This window comes from Excalfactoria chinensis, chromosome 7 (genome assembly GCF_039878825.1).
Source record: "Excalfactoria chinensis isolate bCotChi1 chromosome 7, bCotChi1.hap2, whole genome shotgun sequence".
In the NCBI taxonomy this organism is placed as follows: domain Eukaryota; kingdom Metazoa; phylum Chordata; class Aves; order Galliformes; family Phasianidae; genus Excalfactoria; species Excalfactoria chinensis.
Window position 1 is genome coordinate 26,889,851 of NC_092831.1, and position 26,369 is coordinate 26,916,219.

At 49.1% G+C, this 26,369-nt stretch overlaps 1 protein-coding gene and 1 long non-coding RNA gene across 4 annotated transcripts in view; both read left to right on the top strand.

Moving 5' to 3' along the window:
- Positions 1 to 1,730: 1,730 nt before the first annotated feature.
- Positions 1,731 to 8,978, top strand: LOC140255182 (uncharacterized). Its single transcript, XR_011904422.1, has 4 exons — positions 1,731 to 1,853; positions 3,622 to 3,816; positions 5,169 to 5,285; positions 8,774 to 8,978. It is a non-coding gene; the product is annotated as an uncharacterized lncRNA (long non-coding RNA).
- Positions 8,979 to 11,964: 2,986 nt separating this feature from the next.
- Positions 11,965 to 26,369, top strand: part of ERBB4 (erb-b2 receptor tyrosine kinase 4) — a 481,597-nt gene continuing 467,192 nt past the window's right edge. For all 3 annotated transcript variants that reach the window (XM_072342440.1, XM_072342439.1, XM_072342441.1), the window contains exon 1: positions 11,965 to 12,187. In XM_072342440.1, coding sequence (XP_072198541.1) covers positions 12,097 to 12,187 — 91 coding nt within the window. In that variant the 5' untranslated portion in view covers positions 11,965 to 12,096. The remainder of the gene's footprint in view (positions 12,188 to 26,369) is intronic.

Sequence of the window (26,369 nt, forward strand, 5' to 3'; positions counted from 1 at the left end):
TTTCCCATGAGGTTGTACCCCATCAGAAATTGTATTCCAGGAAGAAATGTTGGGAGTAAATGGCGTTTATGAGTGTTTGTCAGCATCGAGGTCATCCCCTCCCAGAAACAAGCAACTTCTGTGACTTAGGGAAAACAGCTGAAGTCAGAGCAAGCCTGGATCAGCTGAATCCTCAAATGCCTTCCTTGGCTGATCTGGGGGAAGTCAGATCCTGGCAAAGCCTTGGTCTGTAATGGATAACAGTCCTTGCTGCGGTGACTTGATAGGAAAGTTACTGGTAGTATTAGAGCCAAACTTTTTCCTGTTTTGCTGGTAATTGCTGCGCTGTTCGGGCATTCCTGCTGTTACTTCAGTATTTCAGCGTTGATCCTCTAGAACAGTCCTGTCAGGCATGGGGAGGATGGCAGAGAAGAGGCTTTCATGATATATTTTGCTCTTGAGCAAGTTGGCATTAGTTCAAACAAAACACAATGCAGGAGCATGTCAGATGTAATCAGCTGCAGCAGAAGAATGTCAGATATGCAGTCCTCATTTCAGTTCTGTTCTTTCTGATGTTGAAATGCTTTACTCAACCTTTTTTTATTATTTTTTTTTTCCTTTTAATATTAAGAATAGGTTGTTCCACTGAAGAATTCAGAAGGCTGGGAAATGACGATCGGTATGAAATAACACATTATTAAAGGGAAATTACATGGTATTTTTGAATCAGGCTATTTTGCTGGCTCTTGTCCCCTCTCCGTCTTTGATTTCTCCTGTAGCCACTCCTGGTATGGAGAGTTAATTTCTGACTTCGTTTGGATAGCCACACCCATATGGGAGCTGAATTATTCTAAGGGTATCAGAATGCATCAACTTCAAGCTCTTTTGAACTGAATTTGAATTGCTTTTTTTTCCTCTTTCTTTTTATAGCAGCAGTCATATCATTAGAGCAAGGTTGTTTGCCTTGCCAGAAAATTTCCTCGCTCCCATCAGCAGAGGCAGCTTTCTGACACGCAGCGGTTTCACCGATCGTATTTCAAGTGACCCTTGTAATTGGTGAGCATCAACCGGCGGTGCAGTTCCAGCATTAAACTTTAACTTCTCTCATTTAGGGTCTTAATTGTGCTTTGAAATGTTTGATGGCTTGGCTGACCTTTCCTCTGGGTCAGCCGAGGCTGAGATTTGTCTGCCAGCAGAGAAGCCGCAGAGGAAGCCTCGTAGCGTGGCACCTCATTGGTTTCAGTTTGATAGCATGCTCGTGTGTCTCTCGCTTTAGAAATGTCCCCAAACTTTTTATAAGCTCCAAATGGAGCGATAAGAAAAATATGACACTGGGAACACCAAGAACTTTACGGAGTAGACAGTGAACGTAAGCTGAAGTTCTGCAGATATTAAAAGCAGGAATTGGATGCTGTAATCCATTTTTGTACTTATAAATTATTTCTAAACCTTTCTTTCCCTGAAGGAAATCTCCAAGCAGTGCAGAGATTTCTCTTGCTAGCGGACAAGTCCTACGCTGAGTCCTACACCAGAATATTTCCTTGTTTTGGACACCTACGCTTTTCTCTGAAAACAGCCAAAATGAGTTTTTTGTTTGGTCCGATCCAACACCTCCTAAGCAGAGGGGACAAGATTTATACAGTGGATACAGGTACTGCATGTGCAATCTCTTTCCTAACCTTAGCTCCACACCCTAATTGGTTTTCCTGCCAGTCTCACGGCTCTGTGGTGACACTTGTCCTGCCACTGCCTGCAGAGCCCAGTGCCGCGTGCCTTGCTGGGGACGTAGCCCTCCTCACTGTGCGATGCAAGATGGTGGAGACCTCATCCAGCCCCGACTGTGCAGGAGGAGAGGAGCAAATCGAATGCAGGAGGTAAGCGGTGGGGCCAGACACCCACACTGTGTCTAAGGAGTGGCTTGGCACAGTGCCTTGGTGGCTTGTTTGAGGGGGCTGCAGGAGACAAAATTCCCCTTTGCTTCCCTTTGGACCTGTTGTTCAGATCTCTATTCTTGATGCTAGTAGGGTATTTGATACTACAGGGCTCCCCAGCCCTCCTGGCAAAGCATCCTTGTGTGTTCAGATGTCTTCCCACTTTAGGTGATACCTTGCCAAATATTATAGTTTCTTGGAGTTAAATTTTACCTCGTATTTATAATTGTGCAGAAGAAACACTAAGCTGAATATAACCAAGTACCACCCTCCAAAGAGAGGACTAAGCCCAGCCAAGCAACGATTGCACCTCCAGAAGAGGTGCAAAAGAGAAAACAGGAGTGGGAAGGGTGGTGGCCAGGGTGGGATTGCACCAATGCCTGACCAACCTGGGGAGCAAATGGTGTGAGCCACCCAGCTGTGAACTCCAGGAGATCTTCCATCCCTGCCCTTCACAGAAGGAGAAGAAAGAAAGAGGCTGGCTTCACATCAAATGGAAATACAGCTCTGAATTTGACTGGCAGTGCTCTGGAGGATGCTGGCTGTCAGCGCACTGATGATGCTCTACCTAGCGTGATCCAGTGGGTGCCATTGCAGAAAGGACAGTGACCACATCTGGTTTCCAGGCTCAGAGCATTAAGTACACAAAAATGGAAAACATGGAATGTCAGCAAGCCTTTCAAATGAGGAACAAAATGCCACATTGCAGTGGGTTGTTTACAGTTATGCTGGCTACATCAAAGTGCAGCTCTCCCTGTACCTCCTTTTCCCTAATTCCAGTTCAGGAGTCCAGGCTGTAGGACAGCGTTGATTGCACTGTTAATTTTGAATAGCATCTTGCACCTTGTGTTGGTGAAAGTGTCGGAGATATCAGCATGTGTTGTGTTGAAGCAATGCTTACATGAAGAGGGCTGTAAGGTGGGAGCCCTGGGGGCACAGTTACCTACAGGGATGAAAACCCACTGTTTCTTATGGGTGTAATTGATATGCTTGGGCAATGTTACGTGCTCCAGCTGAAGGACGTGAGACAGGGCAGAAGAGCAGCCTGCTCCCAGCCCTCCACAGCATAGCCAGAGTAGAGGGCAGGGGTCTGGAGAGCCCACGCTCAGATGGCACAGATGCTGTATGGGGTGATAGATGGGCCGTGCCACAGGGGCACTTTTCCCATTGGTTGGGGGTGAAGGAGCAAGGTAATCATCCTGTAGTTTTTATTGATCTCCATCTCTCCTGCCTTTGGTCCGGGAAGCAGGCGGATGCTGGGATGCAGCGGTTGCATCCTTGCGGCGTGCTGCCCCAACGTAAAGCCTGTAAATGTGAAGCTTCGGCAGCAGACGAGCCGTGAGAGGGCGGTGTTGTATTGCGAGACGAGCAGACCGCGGGGTATGGGGAAGTACTCGCAAAATCCCCAAATCGGTCCCCCGAGTTCGGCATCCCCGGCACGCTCCGCGAGCACCTGGGGGCAGTTTGCTGCTGCGAGCCGCCAGGGCGGTACCTGGATAGGATGGAAGGCGGAAGGAAAATCGCGCTGGGGAGGATGCTCGGTCACTGCGCTCCGGGTGCCGGCAGCAGCTGCCCGACCTGCTGCCGCACATCGGGGCTGTGCCTGCCCTCCGCCCTTCCCCGTGCAAGAAGGCTTTGATTTCCATCGCTTTTCCAGCAGCGGGATTGCAGATCATCTTCTCTCACTCTGATGTTGTTGTTTTGTTTTCAGCTTTAATTGGAAGTGGAAATTACCAAGAACTGCAAAATAGGGCACCTGACCGTGTGTGCAGGTGGGCTGCCTTCACCTTTACCTGACATTGCAGGACAGATGAAGCCACAGCACTCCACAGCACTCACAGATAATTACCTTTCTTTCGTGAGAATTTATACTCAGTATAAATGGTATCTCAAGCCGGTAGCTCAGGTACTTCACCCTTCTTTCACAAGGTCGAACAATGATGAGGTGATGATTTTTCTGGTACTACTGTAGCAAAGTCACCAGGTCATTTTAGATTCCTACCCTGTATGATGAGAATATTGAGTGTGGGAGGGAAGGTAAAGTTTAGAGAGACCAGCTCTGCACCTCACAGGTGTTGAAGGATGTCGGCTGAGCAGGGCTGGAGAGCAGGTCCTACCAAGTGGATGGTATAACCATCTCTCTGTGCTCCCAGAGGCTAAAGGAGAACCTTCGTGTTCAGGCCAACCTCCTCACTGCAGTTAAACTGAGAATTATTTCTTTAGTATGTGTGAATCTGATGGACTAAAGTACCCCAGAAATTACTAGAAGTATCCCCTTAGGTCAAAGTTTGGAAAGGATAAGGGTTATCCTTGGGTCCACATCTTGCTTTTGAGCCGAGGAAACCGCTGCAGGGAGCGTACTCTGAGGAGCTGGAGCTGTGTCCAGCTTTTGGATACAGAGATGAAGGAAGGCTCAGTTGTTTGGATCCTTAATAAGTCCAGTAAATATTTCAGAATAAAGTGGTCGGCTTGTTGTCAAAAGAAAGAAAGGAAGAAATCCCAAAACACCATGAGGGGAATATCTGTCTCCAGTGATGCTCAGCTGGCATTTTGGTGAGTGGGGTTCAGCCCTGGGCATCGCATCAGGGCAGTCAGCAGAAATGGGTGCTGCTGGAAATGCCACTTGTTCCATGGCCTCTTGGTTCTAAGTACTGAGATCAATGGAAATATATTTATGACATTCACCTTTAAGCCTGAGCCTGATGGGTGAGTTTAATGTCTGTTGGTTTTTATTGAAATCCATCTTTGTTGGGTATCAAAGGGTTTACAGTGACTAATGCCTTTCCATAACGTGTCTCTCTATCAACAGAGACAACTGTGTTTACAGGGCAAGATTTTTCACCAGCTTGTCAAGCAACAACAAAACACACAATCTCCTTTTACGTCCCACAGCTAATCATTCATTTATTTAAACCTCGTGTGTTGTCAGTCGTGGTACTGAAGATGGGTTGATGTAGTTATGCTTTTGCATACCTACAGAGAGACACTGAGAGTGCAAACGGAGGTGCCACCAGCCAGAGGGAAATGCTTCTTGGCAGCTTTTTGCCTTGTGTTTGACTACGGATACTTTAATATACATACATATAGATAGATAGATAGATATGTTATGAAACATTTAAAAACAGAGTAAAAATTCTATCTGACTCTTAACAAGTGGGTATGATGTTGGTGGCAGTGCTTTTCTGCATAGTGGGAGGTGTGATCTACTTAGTGTCACGCAGCAGACAGCCTTTACATTTACATCTGCTTCATACACAGTGGCAGCAGAAGTTCCCGGAGATGCTCTGAGCCTCGTGTTTCATTTCTGAAGGAAGTTTATTAATAATGAAGGGGAGAAATTGATCGGTGGATCCACAGAAGGAGGAAAACTAGCAGGTATGTTGCAAGAATTCAGACGGGCGGACAGATCTGTGCAGCTCGTGCTGGTAAAGCCTGCACGTGGTAGGCTCAAATGGTGCTGAAGCTCCCATCATCTTAGTTGTATTTCTCTGAACCACATGAATATTTCTGTCTGTTGGAAAAGAAGGGGATTTCATTTTTTGATAGAAGCTCTACAGCGGTACTGTTATGGAAAAAAAGAGGGGGAAGATATATTGGTGAGCCAAAGTAGTTGCAGTCACAGTCATTCTCAATACTCCTGCCAGTCAGTGCATCTGAGCAGCCTCTCGCTTCTCCCTGGAGTTCAGACTAAGTCGTTTATTAGAGTTTTTGTGCATTATTTAAAAAAAAAAAATAATAAAAATAATTAAAAAAAAAAAAAGGCAATAGTAGCTGTTCATTTTAAAGACTGCAGCGATATAAATTCAGATTATCCAGATTTATTGTGTGCGTTGTATGAGGCAGTAACCACTGATGTTTGTCCTTAATGCTGCGAGATACTCACAGGATTTTCCATCCTGTTCATAGCCGTAAATAACCAGGCTGTTTACAAGACATCGCTATGGGGAGGAGAAATATAAAAAGGAAAATTTGATGAAGCCAACAGCTGGAATTGTAGCGAAAGACCTGAGTGAGGAGCAACCACTGCTTAAACCAAGTTCTTTAAGATGAAGGAAGGCTGCCCAAAAGTGTGTTGGAGCTCTGCATGGGTTCCTTGTGCTGTTTTAAGGGAGGACTGCCCATAATCCCTATCATGTAAATATGATTTGGGGCTGTTTTGTCTTTTTCAACTCAGATGCTTGCCAAGGAAATTGAACCTTACAGACATAATTAGCCAGAGGCTGAACGTTTAATCTTAGATTCTGAGTCTTCATTAAGGCTTAATTTAAACCTTAGGAGGGAAGCATGCAGCAACCCCTTGCTCACAGAGCTGGATGGGCTTGTGGCAGGCTTTCACCACTAGAGGGGAAACCAGCTGAAAGCCTCAGGCACACGCTGATTTTTTGGCAAATTGGAGCCATCAAGACCAAAGTGCCTGAGCAGGTGCTGGGGGATAAATGAGGAAACCTCCAAAAAGAAAACCCCCAAAACCTCAAGCATACAAAGAAGTGTATGAGTCGTGATGGATTGTTCAGCATGATCTGGGCTTCAGTCACTTCTTGTGTGACTCAAGTTGACTACATAGGAAATGAAGGTGGTATGGGAAGGTTGTGGGGTATTGCTCTGTTGTCCAATTGCACCCTGCAACAAAGCTGCCTCGGGTAATTCACTGTGTAGTTTATTACCTCTTCCTATTGCCTGGTGGCACTGAGCACATTGTTTGGGCCCCACAACCCCACAGGGGGTTTTTGTTTTTATTTCAAATCAACGTGATGTTTTAGTTTTTGTTTGTTTTCCTCACTGCGTAATTTTCCAACAGTGTTGTTGCTAGTTTTACTTTGAAGGGGGAAAAAGTAAAATTTTCTGAATCTGGCTCATTTGTAGTCAATAGAGACTAAAGAAGCTACTATTATTGAAGTTGAGTTCAGTCTCTAAGCTAGAGATGGGAGAGAATGGAGGAAAGATAAGATAAATAGAATTCCACTGCATTTTCTTCACATCAAGAAGTTCCCCCATGATACTGTAGCATCCCAGGCTGCATGGCAAAACCAAAGAGCCATGCTGTCTGTTGGGTTTGGTTTCTGCAGTGAGAACAGCCAGGCACCACTCCGGCAAAGCAGACCAAGTGCCAGCATTACCTGCTGTGCTACACTTCCCTCTCCTCAAGTCAGTGACAAGAGCCATGGACAGGCTGCCCAGAGAGGTGGTGGATTCACTGTGGAGGTGTTCAAGAAAAGTGGAGATGTGGCACTGAAGGATATGGTTACTGGGCATGGTTGGAGTGGGTTGGGTTGGACTGGATGATCTCAGAGGTCTTTTCCAACTATAATTGTTCTCTCTATGGAGTGCACTAGGATCTCTGCACACAAGGTAAGGCCTGTAATGCAGCAGGATGAATTCGGATAGCAGTCTGTGCAAGGTCTGGTCTCCTCTTGGGTGTTGTGTTGGTGGGACCTCTGTCAATAGCATGAAGTAGCACATGGGGTTTTTTTTCTTGCTAAATAAGCAGACAAGCAGCAGTGGAAGTAAAATAATGATAGTAAAAATAACATTGTACGTGGTGTTTGTTAATTTTTTTTGTTTTTTCTTCTAGTGTTCTCTCTTCACAAAACAAAGAAAAAGCAGTGCAAGAAGAGAGCATTCACCTCTCAAGTGGCTGCATTCCAGGGGGGAAAAAAAAGGGAAAATTCGGGAGCAGCTTTGCCTGGCTGCCTGCAGACAAGAAGCCACACTGGCCTCCTGCCTGCTCCTGGGCTGCCAGCGGAAGCTTTGCCATGGACTTGGCAGCACCGTGCCCAAATGTTGCCCGGCTTTGTGCTGCGCTTCCCGGTGGGGCCGGGAACACGGGCTGGAGGAGCTCTGCATGGGAAAGCAGCTGAGTGTGAGCCGCCTGCTAAGCACCTCGAGGCTGCCTTTGGTCCTCGCTGGAGGTTGCCTTAGCATAAATCAGCCTGGCCTTGCTGCCTTGCTGCCTCTGGGTTTGCCACCTTTATGAGGACGAGCGATGTCATTGTCAATGCTGAATTTCATGACTTTTTCAACGCCATGAAAAATGAAGACTTAGTAGAACAGTTTAACGACAGCCTGAAAGGATGGAGGTGGTCAAGTCAGCATTTCATTCCTGCATATAAACTCAGCTTTGCTCTAAGGAAATTCCTTTGTCGCCTTGAAGCAACCCAGCATCTCAGCCTGGACATTTTGATGACCAAACTTGAAATAATGGTGATTTTGGCAGCTGCTTTTTTAGAGTGAGGATCCATCTGGCTGTAAGCTGAGCCCAGTACACCTATTGAGGTCCACAGGAGCATCCTTTGTCCTCTAGAACAATGGGAAACTCTTCTCTGTGTCGCTGCTATAGAAAGAACAAACTGTTGGGCAATTGGTGCCCTTCAGCACATTGTGCCAGACTACTGATGTGCACCAATAATGCCATGTTGTTAATTGTCTCTGTGCTAGAGCTCTGTAAGTAGAGCTTGCCTGGTCTGTAGAAATGAGGGAGGTGAGCTGGACTGTCTATTATTTATAGACACATTCTGTGCTGTATAAATGAATTTTTCATAGGAAAACTTTGTATCAAAAAAAAGGCACTGGAGACTGCTTCATAAATAACAATGACTGGGAACTTCAAATATGGTTTGGGGAATGGGCGAATATCCCCTTAGTCCCCTCCCCTTAAAGTTATCCAGGTGGCACCCTGAGCGCACTGAAAACAGCGGTGCTTTGACCCTGGGGAGAAATCTCAGCTCTGTTGTGGACAGCAGCAGGATTGCAAAGCACTGAACTGCAGCTTGTGTTGTCTTCAGTTGTCATGCAAAATTGAAGAGCCCATGTTCAAATACAATGCTATTAGTATGTTGACATGTTTGCGATGCATCTCTTGAAAGGTGATATGTTGAGACTGGACTGAAGTACAATCCAATTTGTGAGGGAGAAGGAACTCTTCTGTGTCAAGTAGGAGACCTCTGTATTGTCTTTGCTGCACTCTATTCAATGCCAGTTGGGAAGAGACTCAGGGAAGATGTGAAGTATGGCAGGAAATCATTGAGTAGCAAGGAGCCTGCAGGCACTAGAGGAGCACAGAGACCCACCATCAAGGTAAGGAACAAAGAAGGGCTGAGGAAGGAGAGAAGGGTAGGTGAGAGGTCTGGCTAAGCAGATATTGTGTGTGGATGCTGTATTTGACTCTGGTGCAAGGAAACACCAGCACACCTGCCTTTCTGTATGTGGACAAGGAAAAATATTGCTGCATCTTATCTAGAGGAGAGGAGCTGGGAGCCTTAGGAGAGAGCTGTGGGGGGGTATGGGTGGGGCCCTTGGAAAGGCAGGGCGCCCAAGGGGTCAGTATGTGCAGGAGTCCTAAAGGAATGTTATGATGCCTAAGTTGGAGAGGAGCTCACAGCACCACTCTGGCTCTGCTTAAAGTGAGAGCACTTGAATCTTTTTGTTTTGAGACACAAACAGCACTGAAAATCAAGCGTGGCCTAAAAGGCTTTCTTGAGCTGAGCCCTTTGTTCCAGAAAATATGGTTATTAAGTCCTTGCATTGTATTTTCCACCTATTATTTTTGAAATTTCATGCATATAACCTGTTTTTCTGCAGTCTAAGTGGCTGGACTCATTGAGTTCCCAGCACACACCTCATGCTCTAGGGGCTATTTTTCTTCCCCCCCACCCCCAAACAATAACTGTCAAAACAGACAGACCCCCCTGTGTTGCACCACCCCACAAAGGCCCCGCTGTTGGTGCCAGATGGGCTGGCTGCTGTGGGTGGCTGAGCTCACGCTTCACAGCCGGTTCTCGATGCTCGGTGATGATATCAGCCCCCGAGTCTTGCAAGAACAGCTCATCTCCACACTGCTCCTGTTGTAGGACCCTGACCTTGGCTCTGGGGTCAGCAGCTGAGTGCAGAGTCCTCAGTATCAAAGTGTGGAGCTGTTGGAGTGTGTCCAGAAGAGGGCCACAGAAGTGCTCCAAGAGATGGAGCACCTCTCCTATGAGTACAGGCTGAGAGCTGGGGCATGGAGAAAAGAAGGCTCTGGGGAGACCTGAGAGCATCTCGGTGGGGGGCTATAAGAAAGAAGGGGACAGACTCTCTAGTAGGTTCTGCTGTGGCAGGATAAGGGAAAATGGTTTCAAGCTCAAGGAGGGGAGGTTTAGATTGGATATGAGGAAGAAGTTGTTTAGAATAAGAGTGGTGAGGCACTGGCACAGATTGCTCAGAGAGGTGGTGGATGCCCTGTCCATGGAGACATTCAGGGTCAGTCTGGATAGGGCTCTGAGCACCTGATGGAGCTGTGGGTGTCCCTGTTCATTGCAGGGGAGTTGAATCAGATGACCTTTGAGGGTCCCTTCCAACTCAAAGCGTTTTATGATTCCATAGAGCCATGCAGAGTGTTTCAGCTGCCTGCCACGCATGATGCTCCCACACGTGCTGCCCTCTGAGCAGCCCTTCTGCTGCAGGAGGCTGACACTGTGCTTCTGTCTTCACAGCTGGCCCACGCCTGCAGAGCTGGGTGACACAGTCGTGAAAGGCACGAGTTCTCTCCCATGCTCTCAGCCGAACAATTTGCTATTGTGCTTTACAGGTCCTCCCGCAGCCCAGTGCAGAGCAGGAGCCCTTCTCCTCTGGGGGCTGCCAGCATGTCCATCTCTGCCCCCCTGGCGTTGAGCAGAGTGCTGAGCAATGCCCTGACCTAACAGCTGTTATGTGTGATTGAAATGTACTCTGAAAACACCTCGGGAGGTGCTTCATACTCGCACACACGGCCCAGTGCAGCATTTTCCCTCTGCTGTCGTGATCCCGCAGAGCTGGGTGCCTGCAGAGCCAGGGTTTGCAAAGCAGAGCGTTTGTGCAAGGCGGTGCTCTCCCTCCCCGAAGGCAGCATCTTGTGTGAGCGCTCAGCAGCAGCGGGCACGGAATAGGAGCAAGGGGAAGCCACGCTTTGTCCCGCAGCAGCCCCAGCCGCTGCCTGACACGGAGGCAATGAGCTGGGCGCTAATCGGGTTGGGGCTCAGGGGTGCTCCGTGGGAGCGCAGGGAGCGAGGTGCCCGCCTGCCTCCAGAGCTAAGAACGGCGTGGGTAGCTTTGAGCTCCGCCCTCCGCCGTGCCCGTTGCTGATGAATCCCCATCGCTTGCGGTATTCCCCGTCCCGTTCTTTGCCGCTCGCCCCACTGCTCCTCTGGGAAAGAGAACGTGGCTGCGCTCGGTGAAATACGGAGCCAGACGTTAGGCATATATACTTAAATGCATTGCTCAATTATTGCTTCGTTTTTATTGATTGGTTCTGGAAATCATTTATGGCCTGTTCCTAGTTCATATTCTCGTGGAAAATACGGCAACAAGAAAAATAGAATTCCATTGTCCCATCCACGGCATGTACCGGGGGGAGGGCGGGAGGGGGAGATATTCCGGACAGGAGTGTGTGAGTTTGGGGATGGCAAAGCCCCCTCAAAGCGCAGCAGCGGTGCTCCACGCGCACCCCCAGAGCAGGCACCGAGGCAGCGCGCTGCCCACCGGATGCCACTGTTGCTCAGTGTTACACCGCGAGCGCTGCGGGGCAGGGAGGGCAGCGGTGCGTGGCGGCACTCCGCTCCCGCCGCACCGGGCTCCGAACGTACCGCAGCCCCGCGGCGCTCCGCCGCTTTCCGCTCCGATTTCGGGGCCTCGCGCGGTGCGAGGCAATGCCAGTGCTTCACCGCGGCCTTCTGCCGCCTTCGGGAGCTGCTCCGCAGCGCTCGGAGCCATCCGCGCGGGGAAAGTTTGCTCTCAGCGCGCAGCGACTCTCGCCACGCGACCAGCTGCTTTTTGCAAGCACGGCGAACGCACGCGCAGCCCCACGCGCGCACCTGCCCGCGGTTTTTGCAAAGCGCGGCGCCCTCCTCGGCGCTTTTTCCCTCCCCCTCTCCACAGGTGCGGGACAGGCCGGGGGGGGCGGACCCGTCCTCACGCCGCTCCTCCTCCCGCCGTTCTCCCGGCGGTGCCGCCGCTGCCGGCGCTCGGCTCCGCTCCGCTCCGCGTGCAGTGGTTGCACCCCGCGGTAGCCCCGTCGGGCCGCGCGGGGGCGGCGCTGGGGGCGGCGGCGGCGCGGCGGCAACTTCGGGGCGGCCCCGCGGAGCTCGTACGGGGGATGGCGGCGGCGGAATCGGCGTTGAGGCGACGGCGCTGAGGAGGAGGAGGAGGAGGAAGAGGAGGCGGCGGCGGCGGCGCGATGCCGGCGGCGGCCGGGGGGCTGCTGTGGTGGAGCTGCTGCGTGCTGGTCGCGGCGGCCGGCGCCCCGAGGGCTACCGCGGCGCAGGCAGGTGGGTGCGCGGCCGGGCGGGCCGGGAAGTTGCAGCGGGAGCCCCGGCGGCGCGAGGGGAGCGCGGCTCGGAGCTGCAGGGGAGCCGCGAGGAAGTTGCGGGGCGCCGGGATTTGGGGATTCGGGGCCGCTCGGGAGAGCGACGTTGCGCCGCACCCGCGGCCGGGCGCCTTTCGGGGCTTTATGTAACGGCGTTGGGGCCGGGAGCGGCGGAGCGGCTCAGCCCGTCCCGCGTCGCGCGCCGCACTTGGCCGCCCGTCGGCGCTTCCCATCCCTGGTAGCGGCCGGCGAAGAGCCGCTTCGCTCCGCGCTCCCCCCGGGACCCCTTTCCCGCAGCGCCGAACCGGGCGGCCCCGGCGGGAGCAGTGCCGCGTGCCCCGGCCGCCTCCTTCCCTGTCGCTCTCCGCGTTCTTTTCATTTTCGGCTTTTTCTTTTCCCATCGCTTCCCATCCCGCAGCCGATCCGTCCCCCCGAACGCGAAGCGCTCAGCTGGGGCCGCCCGTTCGTAAATCTGGGGCTCGGTGTGACCCCGTGAGTGCAGCGGGGCTGCCGTGGGCGACGGCAGTGCGGGATGCTGGCCTCGTGTCGGTTGGCGCTCGCCCGGAGGGCACTGCAGGTGCGTGTTCAGGGTGCGAGCGTTTTGGGGTTCCCCTCCCCGAATTTGGGTGCCGGCATTCGGGGCTCTCGGTGCCCTGCGGACGTGGCCGTGACCGCCTCTCTCGCTCTCAGCTCTCCCGTGGGGGAGGCGATGCATTCGCCCAAACTTTTGCTCTCCTCATCCCACGCCCGTTGCCGGCAGCGCGGACGCATCGGAGCTTTGCGATGTTTCCGTGCGGCGATGTTCGCGGTGTGCGGCTCTGCCGCGTCACGTGGAGCTTCTACCTGGGAGCCGGGAGCCTTTGTTCTGCTCGGGGGTGACCCGACCCGCTGCTGTCCCCGTCCCCGGGCCGGGCGGGGTGTTGGGTTATCGCCGCGGGACCGCCTAAGCGCCGCTCCGTGTACGCGGCCGCTCTTCACACGAGCCGTTTTGTTTTTGCCCTCTCCCCGTAGCGAGGGTCCCGCTCCGGACGAGGTGTGCGGGGTTGACTTCGTGCCCCCGTTCGTCTTCGGTCGGTGCCGGGGATGGCAGCGTTCCCCCTCGCCGCGCCCCGCTGGCACTTCTCCCGTCCGACCGCCGCGATGTCTGCCCGCTGCCTAAAATTAGTCTGAGCCTCCGGGAGCCTCCGCGAAGGCACGAGAAGCACGGAGCTGCCGCCGCGCTGCCCCGTCCCTGCGAGGGGACGTGCCCGGAGCTGGGCTCCCGCTGTCCCCGAGCGTCCCGGGAGAGCGACCCCGGCGCTCCCGTCCTGGTCGCAGCCCCTGTGGTGCCCGCTGATTGCTGCGAATCGTTTGCTTTTTATAAAGAGATGTGCGTATGGATGCTGGCACTGAGAGCCGTGCCGCTGTTTAACGTGAAAACAGTATTAAGGATGTGGAATACGTGCCGGTGGGTTAGCAGCCAGTCCTCGTGCTGTCCGCCCTGGGGATCGAAGCTCCCCTCTGGTTTTGGGGAGATATTAGAATTGCTCTTTTTTCGAGTGAAGCGGATTGAAACAAACCACAGCGAGTTCGGTCGCACGTAGCAAGCGGCCCCATCGGCGGCACGTCGGCGTGGCGGGGCAGGGAGCAAAGCAGGTGGTGGCCCTGCTTCGGGGCGCCGTGGCCGTGCCGTGGCAGCAGCTGTAGGTGGCAGCAACCCCCCGGAGCTCCCCGCGGCGGCAGCGGGGCCCGAGCCCGCCGAGCTGCCGGAGGGATGCGCCGTGCCGCCCGGTGACTCGGAGCGTTGGAGGGGTGGGTGAGCGGCCGCGGCTCCCCGGAGGTGGGCAGTGTCGCCGGGCACCGGGCGCATGCCGACCTCCTGAAGCTTCGGAGCAGCTGCTGCTATATATAAACCTGGGTTTTAATCGGCCTGCCAGGAAAACTTGTCCCGCTGCAGGAACAGGGCGCAGAGCTGGGGCAGCTGCATGTTCGTGGTGTCGGTGCTACGGCGACGCTGGCACACGTAGGGGCGACCAAGTCTATAACACAAACTGCAGGAGTACAATATGAGCTATGAGAATAGCACCAATATAAAGGTGATGAGGAGTAGAAATTCGGGCTGTAGGAATGTCGAGGTTTATTCCTGGTTTCCAGCGATACCTGCTCTTTGTTTCTGCCCCTGAAACCTGTCAAATCTGACTGCTGCCATAGAAGTAGATGGGCAAATAAAGTATATCAGCTTGAAAGTAAGCCCCGGAGTTTTAGTGGATGCAGTTGTTGTCTGAGCTACAAAAGATGTTCAGTCATCACACGCTTTCTGTAAGGTCAGTGTCAGAGATTTCTAAAATACAATGGTTTTGTGCTCGTTTCCTCTGCCTCCTGATGCCTGTATAGCTGGGCATGCAGTACCCAAATGTGTGCTTACGGCTTGAGCTTTCTCAAACCAACAGTGCATCTTGTGCACTCCTTGCAGGATGGATGCCTGCCTGCTCCTCCAGGTGGGTCTTGGAAAGTTGCCTTTCGGAAACACCAGAGAGAGGCTAAAGTAAAAAGCCCCCCAAATAACCCTTGTGAACAAAGCTGGGATACAAAGAAGTCGGCAGAGCTCCAAGCTTGTGGAGTGCAGGCAGTCCCACAGGCAGAGCTGGGACCTTTGGGATGGGCAGGAAGGGAAGTCATCGTAGTGCAATGCACCTCCTAACATTCCATTTCCATAAATGATGTTGAAATAGCAAGCATTTTAAGCATAAAGGTTTATGCGGCGTGGTTGGCATGACTTTCAGTAACACTACAAGGCTAGTGTAGTATCCAGGCATAGGAGTCTGTTCTGACTTACTTTGTGCTGGTCCATTCCCAGTATCCACTGTGAACCCATGACCTTATTGGCCGTGCCATCCCAGCTCCCCCTCCCCACCTCTGCTCCACTCTGCAAAGCTGCACTGTGGATATTTTTGCTCATTATCTTTGGCAGCAAGAATGTATATATCTAAATTTAAACGGCTGTTTGCTGAGGATATGTGATAGTATTTAGAATTCAGCATTATTTTATTATCTCTTTGAAAGGGTAAAAAAAAGAAAAGGGTTCATTTATTTCGGGCGTTATTTCTGTAGCATGAAAATATCAGCAAAGTAGTTGGCGTTTTCCAGTTGTTGTTGACTTCAAATTTAGCAACCATTGTCCCTGTTGGTATATTTGATGCTCTAAAAATGTACTTGCCATTGAGTGGGAAGCTGAAGTGATTGGTAGGCAGATAGTATTCTTTGGTGGCTATTAATAATGCTTAGAGGACATATGGAAAAAGCCACGGAATTGGCTAGAAAGGAGGCCAAAATCGTGTATGTTGGCTGCTTTGTTTGAAAGTCGCCTGTGTTCCAAGCTGAAGCAGCAGTGGTGATGCTTTACGTTTTCTTCCCCTTGGTCCAACATCTCAGCAAGGAACCCAAGCCAGGTCTGTGCTGCATGCTTCTGGCTGCCCAGGGCTCTTAGTGTGCGGCCTGAGCCTTCAGTGACACAGCTCCCTAAATAGCCCTCTGTGAGCATCTACATTCCTGTTGTAACAAAAGGCTGGGGACAGGAGGGGAATGTGCTTTTCTTTTTGTACGTGTTCTCTTCTTTTTTTTTCTTCTTTTCCTTCTTGTTTTGGAAGGTTTACAAATAGGTTCACTCAGCGATGCTGGTAGCAAATTGCTCGGTGTTAATTTTCTCCTGAGATCTCAGGGTTGTGTGAATCTCAGCCTTCACATAAAGAGGGAAAAGCATCTCTGCCTGTTCTGTGCGCAGAGGGAAGTCAGAGCACCTCCGTTCAAGCAACAAGAATCCAAGAATTATTAGGTTTGAAACCCACTTTCAGCTCCTCTGCAAGATTTAGTGCTGGGGCTGAGTGTCTTATGGCATTCCAGTGTCTGGCAAAGGTTGCTGGTGGCCTTGGGGGTGGAAATGTGGGTTTATGAAGGGTCTAATAACTGTGGTCTGCTTGCTGTCGTGACATGTGGTTAAGGCATTAAAATACGTGGGTTGTGCCTTGTGCTGCAGCAGAGCACTTACCGGGTGGGTGTCCTTTGATGCTGCCAAACTTTTGCTGTCAACTCGAGTAGCCTCCTTCATGCTGAAGACAGGCAGAAACAAGGGGAAAAAAGCGTTACAAGTGGTTAAGTGCAGGCTGAGGGGCATTAGGGCTGCTTTGCTTCCAGGCTGCCACCAGCACACCAACCAACCAGCCAACACAGTGTGGTTAGAGGGCTGTGTTACTGAACACTGCTTTTCCTTTCCCTGACAGCACCCCGAGGGAGCTGCCAGTTACCACCAGGACTTTGTGTTTAATGCTCTGCTTCCTTTCTTTCCTACCAACTTTGGACTTCCAGCCTTGTGATTACTTATGGATTTGTAAGTCAGAAATAACCTGGTAATTGCTATATTGCTTTGCTTGCAGTACCAGTGAGCGCCTTAAAGTTAATGCATCATCCACATAGAAAATTGATGTTTGACCAAGACGTGGGGCTGTGACAGCTGATCTTAGAGACCGTTAGGCTGGCAAGTGAAATAGAGACCTGTGGGTGACATTCACTGGAAAAATGAGGACCTTTGGGAATATTCCACAAAAGAAAAGCGTTCTGTGCGTTGCCTGAAGATACTTGTATGTGCTGGTGGTCACAGGTAGAGATCTGGAAGCCTTCTGCAGATACTTATGGCTCAGCTCTGGTTGGGATGCTCTGCTTTATGCCAATGCTCTTTGGGCAAACATGCTCGTGAGCATATTTTGTCAATATTTGGTTTTGAGTCGGTAGGTATGGATGATTTTGCTACAGAAGCAGTCAATATCTATTTATTAAACCGCATTTGTGTTGAACAGAAAATGTACAATCCAATTTCAGAATTAGGCCCACCCAATTACGCAATCGGGTAATTGCGCGTGTAATTGCTCGCACAAACGGTCAGTTAGATGCATAACTGTCCATTTGCATGCAAAATTAAGCAGTCTTGTAAATGGGGCTTTGAATATTCATTGTGGAAAAGGCAACCTTCTGGATATGATTCCATGTGTTGGTCCTTCTTTGGCCTGTGGACCAAAGGCGCCTCGTGGTAGAAAGCAGAGCAAGGGAAAGCAGAAGTGTGCTTGGAGGCCAGAATGGGCAAGAGAGCCCAGTCCAAGCAGCCTTTGCCTGACTGCAGCTGTAAGACCTGTGACAAGACCTGCCTTAGGATGTGGTTTCCTCCAAGCATCCCATGGTGCTTCCCAAATGCTGCATGTTCACATGTGCTTCCTGTACCCACTGCCTCCCTGAAAATCAGAGCCTCAGTCCTGTCCCACCCCTGAGTTCTATTTGCAAGAGATGTGAATGCAGACTGGCTCTGGTGGCTTTCTGTGTCCGTGGGACCTGGAGCTCAATGTCTTGTCACCCTCCTTCTCTCCGTGTCCCATATCCATGTAGCAGTAAGCTCACAGTGCTTCCCTCTGATTTTGGGAGGAATTTCCCTTTTTGTCAACACCTCCTGCTAACATTGCAGCGTTGTTCCCCAGTGCTCATTCCTTTCTTCTATTACTACTCCTGAGCCACCTAATGACAGAGTAACAACTTGCCTTCTTCAGCAGGAGGCCTCTGAAAACCTGCTGATGCATCGGGGCTGCCAGAGTACTGTGTAAACAACAAAAACCTGCTCATACCTTCGAAGGAGCCAGCAAGTGAGGCAGTGCTAAAGATCTCTCCTCTGCCTTTTTTTTTGCATGTGTGTTTGGGGAGGGCGGGGGTTGGCATTGAAAGGAGAGGGGTTAAAAAATGAAGGCTGCTTTATGTCAGCGATCAGAAATAAATAGCGCTGCAATGAGAAGCGACAGCCTCATTCACCTTGCATCCATGCAGAAATAACGGAGCTTTCTCCCCATGCCTGGCAAAAAGGAGCACGGAGCAAAGAAAGCAAAGCTCCGACCTTGGTGTGTTGTCATGCTCAGCTCACAGGGAGCAGCTCAGGTGTTGTTCGTGTGGCCATGAGCCATGTGTCTGTACCCACCACATTGCTCCTCCTTGGTCCAAGCTCGGGAGCGCGTTGGTATTAAAATGGAACAGAGAGAGTTGATGCAGTAAGGATGGCTTTAGTTCCTACTTTCTCACTGGGGTATTGCGTTCACTTTTTGGTTTGAAGTTCCCCAGTGGCACAGAGGGGAAAAAGCTGCACTTTGTGAGGGTCCTTCTGCACGGGCTGAAGGTTTCTTTATTATGAATTCCACTGTTAGTTGCTCTGTAAGCAGTGAAAGCAATGAAGCCATTTAGCATTCCTGGGGATGCCACGTGCACTCCTAGAAGTGCTTTATGACACTTCGGTGTTAGTTAATGCGCACTTCAAAAATAAGCTGTTATCACTGAGTTGCTTCTTATTTATTGCCACGCTGTATTTCTCTTCCAGTGCAGAGCCTCGTGCTGCTTTGGTTTGCATGGCCCTTTGTCCATCATGATGATGTTCAGGGGTGAGGGGTGAGCATAGTGCAGTGCTGCCCTGTCTCTCTGTGTGGTATGGGCTGGGTGATGAGGAGCTCATTGTGCTGCTTCCCAGCCCTGGATCTGTAGAGCCTGGCCAAGGAGTGTGGAGATTGCAGCACAGAGCAGGTGCACCGCATCTGCAGTCATTCCAGCTCTGCTTCCTAAGCTAGAAATGAATGGAAGAGATTCTTTTTGTCTGCCCAGACTTTTAAAATTGTTGTTCTAGACAATGTCTTTGGCGGGTCAAGCCGTGTTTTGTTATCCAGGCACTTTTCCCAGCGTTTCATTGTTGGAGCACGTGTTAATTATTGCTCAACAACCGGGCTGCGATGGAACCGCGAGAGCCTTATCTGAAGGCAGAGCCATTGGCAAACGAATTCATTACGATCAGAGCCACCCTAATGGATGTTAAATTAATTCATAATAACGTGATGCTTAAAATCCAATGTTAAGCAGCATGTTGTTAATAATTACAGATGCACTTCTGCTGTGTCTGCCTTTAATATTATTTCTTCTGATTGCGTGCTCAGGAGAAAGCCTGAGATGGGACAGCTCTCCACTACTTATCTTTTTACACTGATAATTCCAGACTTTTATTGGAGCAAATAGCTTAATTACTGGCGTGTCCATTTTGCAGTGAGTAGATACACAAGTGTGAAAGCTAGCACGATAAAGTGAATATGTGTAATTTATAGCCGAGATTCTCTAACTGCGGGGTTATTACAGAAAAGTGACAGTAATTAATGGGGATAGTCTCTTTCTTGCCATCATTCAAGGGAGAAAGTGGAGGGGAGAAGTGTTAAACATTGCTACGCTTACGGTTAGTACAGCATCCGTGGTTTGCCATTAGAGTTATTTGGAGATGGTAAGTGATTTCATTCGTGTAAAACTGTTTATTTGATATTTAGTGCTTAAAGAAAGATAAGTGCCTTCACTGTATAAAACCTCCTTTGTAACATGCCTTAGGGCTGGGAGGTGTTGATTAATGTTTGTGTTTCTGTGTGAAGCTCTGCGGTCTCCTTGCCCCAGTCCCATCACATTCAGGGTGAGTCTGCTTTGCTTCGCGATATTGAGTGGGGGTGAATCCTTTTTGGGCTTCAGCAGCAAAACCTGTGCCCAGACCATGGCCACGAGACACCCTGAGCTGCAGGCTGGGTTGTTTTCTTTTTCCTCTTTCTTTTGAAAACACCTATGTGGAAGCGGATGGGGAGGTTTCTTTGGGCTGTGCCTCCAAAGGTCATATAACACTTTATGTTCTCCCCGACATGACACAGTGTGACAGAACAAAGTATTTATCTTGTGTACTTGTCAGCTTCGTTCTGCCGGCTCCGGAATGATGAAATGCTGCAGAATATGCTGCTGCTTGTTTCCTTTAGGGACTTGCGCTGATTTGTTTAAAGCGTCGTCTGCACCCAGTAAACGCTTCATTTATTACAGCTGACACCTGGAAATGTCTGAGGGAGATGCATCAAGGCGTCGTGCAAATATTAGTTTCTTTATTTGCCTTTCCTGTGCTCATGTCCTGCTATAGACGTGGTCTGCAGTGGTCCGTGGTGCTTCTGGAGGTGCGTGGTGCTGGACCTCTGTGAGCCGTGCTGTTTCCATCAGCAAAATGTGCTGTGACTCGTGCCAGGCCAGCTCTGCTGCTAATTACTGCAGTGAGTCACAAACGAGCTCTTGCCTCAGGAGCTGCGCCCGTCCTCGCCTCAAACTTCGGCCCATTACTTGTTCTGATGCTTAAGCAAAAGTAAAAATAGACCTCTTGCAAAGAGGGGAGAAAGAGTTTGAGATGGCGATGCAACCCTGCTGATTCAAGTGTTAGATGCGCATGCTTTTGGATTCCAAGTCCTGTATTAGTTGTATTGACTGATTTTTGTTTGTTATTGTTTTCTTTTTTTTGCATTATGCAGTTCTGTGCTGTCCCTGAAGGACAGTGGGATCTGAGTATAGCAAAATACATGATCGTGTTTGTAGCTTTTTCTTGCTCTTTTGCTCAGTGCTCCGAATGGTGAACTAAGAAGTGACCTCATGTGCCAGGTTGCCCCTGTTGTGTGCGGGGCCATTCAGCCCTGCACTGAGGCCAACTCCTCACCAATAATTGGTGTCTGTTATTGGAATGTTGATATTTCAGAGGTTAACTGACAGACAGATGGCGGTCCATACCACGGCATACAAGCAGAGCTTTTCTCTGGGCCAAATGATTACTTACCTGGTTTTCAATTAGCAAAGCCTGCCAATTACCTGGAGTGGTTTTTCTTTTAATTATGCTGCAATTACCGCAACAAGGTGGCCAGGCTGTGGGGAGAAGGGAGCTCCGTGGCATGGGCAGATCCTTGCCAGGAAAACCCCTAAAAAGAGATGAAAAGGGGAAAGCCACGCAATGGGAAAGACCCATGAGCCATGTGCTTGCTCTTGGCTCAGCAGAGAACATGCAGAAGCAGCTGCTTGATCAGGGCCAAGAAACAGCCTTGGCTGGTTTATGAAAGCTTTGGAAATCTTAATTTCCATCCCAGCTAATAGCAGCCTGGGCAGTGAAAAGATACTTCCTTTGCGATTATGGTGTTCTCCTTTTTCCTTTGAGCCACGCGTTTAAATCATCGGGCATCCTATTCATCTGAATTGTCTCCTGGAGTTTATCTTCCCCTGCGGATCAGTCTCTTATTGTACTTTATTGTGATGAGGTCGTTCATCTTCCTCAGCTCTGCTCTGCCTGACTGGTTCCCCGTCATCCTCGAGGAGAGGGGAAGGAGATGGAAGAGTCTTTGGGCTTAAATGAGCCGGTGATGAAGTTGGGTCTCCTCTGGGATGGAGATATTAATGAGGCACCATGAAAGATGAGACCTGCCCTCACTTAGTGTGGCTCCAATGATGAAAAAAATGTAATTAATCATAATTGGTTTTGCTAAGGGGATGTAATCTTGGAAAGACACCTGCCCAGATGGTGGTGGGAGAACTTGGTAGGAGCAGGGAAGGGGCAGGGGAGCTGCAGCGGCCCAGGCTGTTGCTGTAGGAGGAATGTTTGGTAATGCCTTGGGGAGCTTTCAAAGACGTGGGGCTTTGTTGTGTTGTGATGCTGCTTGCTCTGTAGTATGCTCAGTGAGGGCAGTTTAGGTTTTAATAGGTTTGAGCACAACAGCTGGGCTATAGCCCAGCATGTTGGGGTAAAGCAAGGAAAGAAGGGCTCTGTGTGTTCCTTGGGAAGGAGATGCTACCTCTGTAGCCTGTGTAACCTTCTGCAGGACGGCACTTAATTTTCTTCAGCCTTTCTAAGCCACTTAAAGACTGTATTTGAAACCCTGGCAGCATCTCCCAAATCCTCACTTTGCTGCTTTATGTGTCCTCCTCCAAGTCTTCCCTTATGGAGCTAACAAAAGCAATTTCCTGCCTATAAAAAGTTATCACTTTGTTGCTGACACGCAAGCTTGAGTGGTTTTGTTTTTTTTTTTTTTGCCTTTGCTTCAGAGGGTGGTACAAAGTGGTACAAAGTACCTCTTCCTCTCTGAGCTGGGAACAAAGATTTTAGGAGCCAGCCAGTAGCCTGGAAAAAGCCAGGGTGAGCTCTCTGCTCCTGTTGGGTTGATCCATTCATAATAGTAATTTGGGCTTGTCAGTTTGGTTCTGGCTGTGCATGGAGCCAGTATCCTGCGCTGCTGTAAGCTTAATCCGATCCCTCTGTAGGAGTTCAGTAGCTCAAAACAGAGTTTGAGTTGTGTTGCCATCCTCAGCAAGGAAGACTGTCAGAACTGAACCTAACTAATGATTAGAACTATAAATAAGTAAGCCTTCTTCTGTGGGCAGAAAATCTTTAGTTTTGTATCTTTAATTGCGGGTGGTATACAAAGCTTCCAGGTTGACCTGAGGGTAGATGGGAACAGCTCTCTGGAATATCCTGTAACTCCAAAGAGAAATCTGCTGGCCATTTTGCATGCACTGTGGCATTGCAAAATAAAGGAGGTCTGCTAGCTCCCCACTGAGGCTAAAGGAGATCCTTTGCTTACTTAAGTAGCTGATTCAGGCCCCAAATAATTATCCTTTTATTTATTAGCACGTTAAAATTCCTTTAATTAGGTTTTAGTGCAGTATCTTGAGTCCTTTGACTTGAAAGTTTTCTCGTTCGTAACTTAGACGTCAAGCCTTTGGTGGTGTTACAGCTCCACAGATCATGTTCTGAGCTAATTAAGTAATAACGATTGAGGTGCAGGGTATTTCCTTGGGATTAATGACTGTCTGGGAGGAGTTGATGGCCCAAGGTGTAGCTGAGGGCCATTAACACCAGACTACTATTAATTCTAAGAAAATGCCACGTGCCAAGGTCATCACTGCTATTAGAAGCTGAGGGTAACGAGGAGTTAGGTTCAGTGGAAGATGAAGTAACGTGGGAAGTATTTGGATTTCAAGAAAAGATAGTATGGTTTTAATGGGTATCTGCATGGTGTACCTGTTGATTAGGCAGTTTGTTTCTTCCCTTCATTCCTCACTGTTCTGTCCAAAGCTTAATGGTGAGGATCATGGTGATGGAGGATGATGCTTTTTCTGTCTAGTGCCCTTTTTCTTAATGGTGCTCTTATTTTGGTCCACCTCAAAGGACTCTTTATGCGTATTACTATTCTTTTTTTCTCCATTTACTACAGGGCTTAACAACCCAACCTAGCAGCAGCTAAAAATACTATCAGTGCCAAATTGACCTCCTGTTCACGCAGACAACTATTAACTTGTTCTGATGCAGCTACCTATTATGTGAGCAATGTGTGATCTGTATGGTGTCAACGTTCGTGATTTTGAAGCGAGTGACGGGGGTGAGAGTCTGAAGACCCACAGATCAATGAGGCTGCCTTCAATAAAGGTGTTTTTTTTGTAGGTTTTGCTTGGCGAAATTGCATTACAAATATTCTTGTTCTTGGAAAAACCAAGAACGGTGTGTTAATTAACTTGTTTCTGCGGTGAGAGCGTTGTATTTCAGAGCAGAACTGTGGTTGTGATGTTGTATGCTCCATTTTGGGTTCTTGTGGAAGGCTGAACCTGATTATTCCTCAAGGACTGAAGAACAAAGATAAATCTTACCAATGCTCAGGTAATAGCTATATTTTTATGTTAAAAACTGAGGAGACTTGGATGCACGTCACTTGCCTTGGAGCTTTTTCCATTGTGTTGTGGCTAGAAGAGTTTGACCATCATTATCTTAGTGTGATGATTTGAATGTTACGAGCAAGTCTCTTTTTAAGAAGCAGTGTTGAAAGGGTTATCTCAGCTGCTGAAGGAGGAGGGCAGACATTCAGGCATCCACAGCATAAACAGCAGGTTGCTCCCTCTGGCAAGCCCTGGCAATATATTTGCCACTGTTGTAAAATTAGGTGTGGGTTGCACCTACAGATTGATTTGTCTGAATTTAGACCTTGTGAAAGCTGACGTGTGTGTATAGGAGGAAGAAATCTAGTGGGAGCAGGACTTGGGGGTCTGTGGGTTGGGTTTATGGTGGTCCCAGAGGGTCTTGTAGGCATTGGGTATCCTCCCATCCCTACAAAACACGGGCATCCTTCTGTAGTCTCCACTCGAATCCCAAAGGCAATGTGCCTTGCTAGTTAAATTTGGTTGCTTTTTTTGTTTCCCATTTTCTCCCTTTAATTCAAACGTTTAAGAAAAGTTTTGAGCATCGACGAAAAACCTGCATTTATCTTAACTTTGTAATTTTCTTAAACGTCATTGTAGGTACTGATAAATAAGCTGTTAAAAGCAATTATGGCCTGAATAATAATCCTAACTAATAAACAGAATGTACTGTGTAATTTTGGTCGTTTTCAACCATCTGGCTCTGGTCTCCCTAATTGACTTAAAGCACAGTGACAGTGTCAGCTGCAAACAGCATTCAGCTCGGCTGAAATTCCCGAGCAGGCATTCCTTTGGTAACTTCTCACATTTTGGGGGTTTTCAAATGAAAACAACAAATCAATGCATCGGAATTATTATGGTCTCCATTACAACAGCACAGATCACGAATCCGTCAGCGTTGTCTTCCACTGAGCATAGAAACTTGATTTATAATGATTCGATTGTGTACGGTTTCATTATTTCCTAGTGAAACTGCAATTGGAAGACTCTGAATGTTTCCAAGTATCTAAATTCATGCTGGCACTCACTTCTGAAGCTGCCAGAATTGAAATGCTTTCTGTGTCGGCTGGGCTGAAGGCGTCTCCTAAAGACCAAGCGTCCCTTCGGTCAGTTGCTATTTGTGCTTTGCTTTTTCATTAACGCACAGCGTTGCTGAAATTTCCAGGGCTCACACTTTGTGTTGGAGACCCACTGGTTTTGTTTGCCAGTAGGAGGTGCCAGGCTGGTCCGTCAGAGGTGCCGAGATGTTTATTTATGTCCTGGCTGCAGGGCAGACTTTCTTCTGAATTTCCTAGCCAAAGGCTTAGCGAGTTTGTGGCTTGCTCTGTGCAGCCTAGGTGCTCGCGCTCTAATTGCCACGGTGAGCCTGACGTGGCAGCCTAGCTTCCTTTCAAAGCTTATTAATTTGAAATGGTGGGGGGGGAAGGGAATGGGGGAGGATGGCTTTTAAAAATGTTGATTATTTTCTTTGGTATTTGATATTACTGCAAATCCTGCTATGCTTTTTGCAGGGTGATGGTTGAAAAGCTCTGCTGGGGCATGTGAGCAAGCACGGGTTTCCCTGTGCCCCACTGTCTGACCCGCCGCCAAGGGTTTGCTCTCGGGGAGGATGCCTTTTATTGCCTGGATTTGCTTAATGGAGCACACAGCCTGCTTTGCCAGCCCTGCCACTGATGTTTTCTGCTTAGTTTGCTAGATTTGATTACGCCATTTGGACAGGTTTTAATATTTACGCATATAGAAGGAACAATGCAAATGGCTTTAAGAAGCAGCGAGGTATGAAACGTAGCTGCTGCCATTAATTCAGTGGGGTCCTGGTGCAGTGGTTGAAGTTGTTTGGGTGCTCTCATTGAGCACATAGCAAGGTGACCTGTTAATTCTTTTCATATATGCTGCTGCGTATAATCATAGCTTCTCTCAAATGTTGACCCCTGTCTCTTGACATCGTGTTGACCAGTGCACATCATCAGACAATGTTCAGGGTTGAATATGCTCTAGGTTTTGCATAAATAATGATGTCAGGGCTGGCAATTAGGAAACATAGTTTCTATGAGATCTGGAAAGGTCAAGATTTGAAGTTTGGAGCATCTCTGCAGTCTGAAGCCTGCTTTGGGAGGTTTGCTGACTTAGGGATCTGGATTAATTGGTGACTGATAGAAACTTTGCAGCCCTGGAATGGGAGTCAAGAGTTGCCTCCATTCATGCAGAGCTGTTGGGACAAGGCCCAGGGTGAAATCTATGGGATGCTAAAATCTGGGATGAAACTTGGCTTGTTTGGGGCTGAAACATCAAGATGCTCCCCACAGGCTTCTAACAGTGAGTGAAGAAGAAGGGAAAGCTCCATCAAAAGCATCTTCTGGGCTCGGTTTGTTTTTAGCAAGCCCTGCAAAACTGTTCCCTGCTTGAGCAGGAGCAGACTTAGTTGGTGTGATCAGTGTAAAACCAGAGATCTGAAAAAAATAGTAATAATAATGCAGTATTTCCAGTTTCCAGCGCTCGGTCTGTGTGTTATGGTAGCTGACAAGGAGATGTAAAGCCCATGGTTAGGCTGATTGCATTTATGATGTCCTCAATGTAAGTTAACT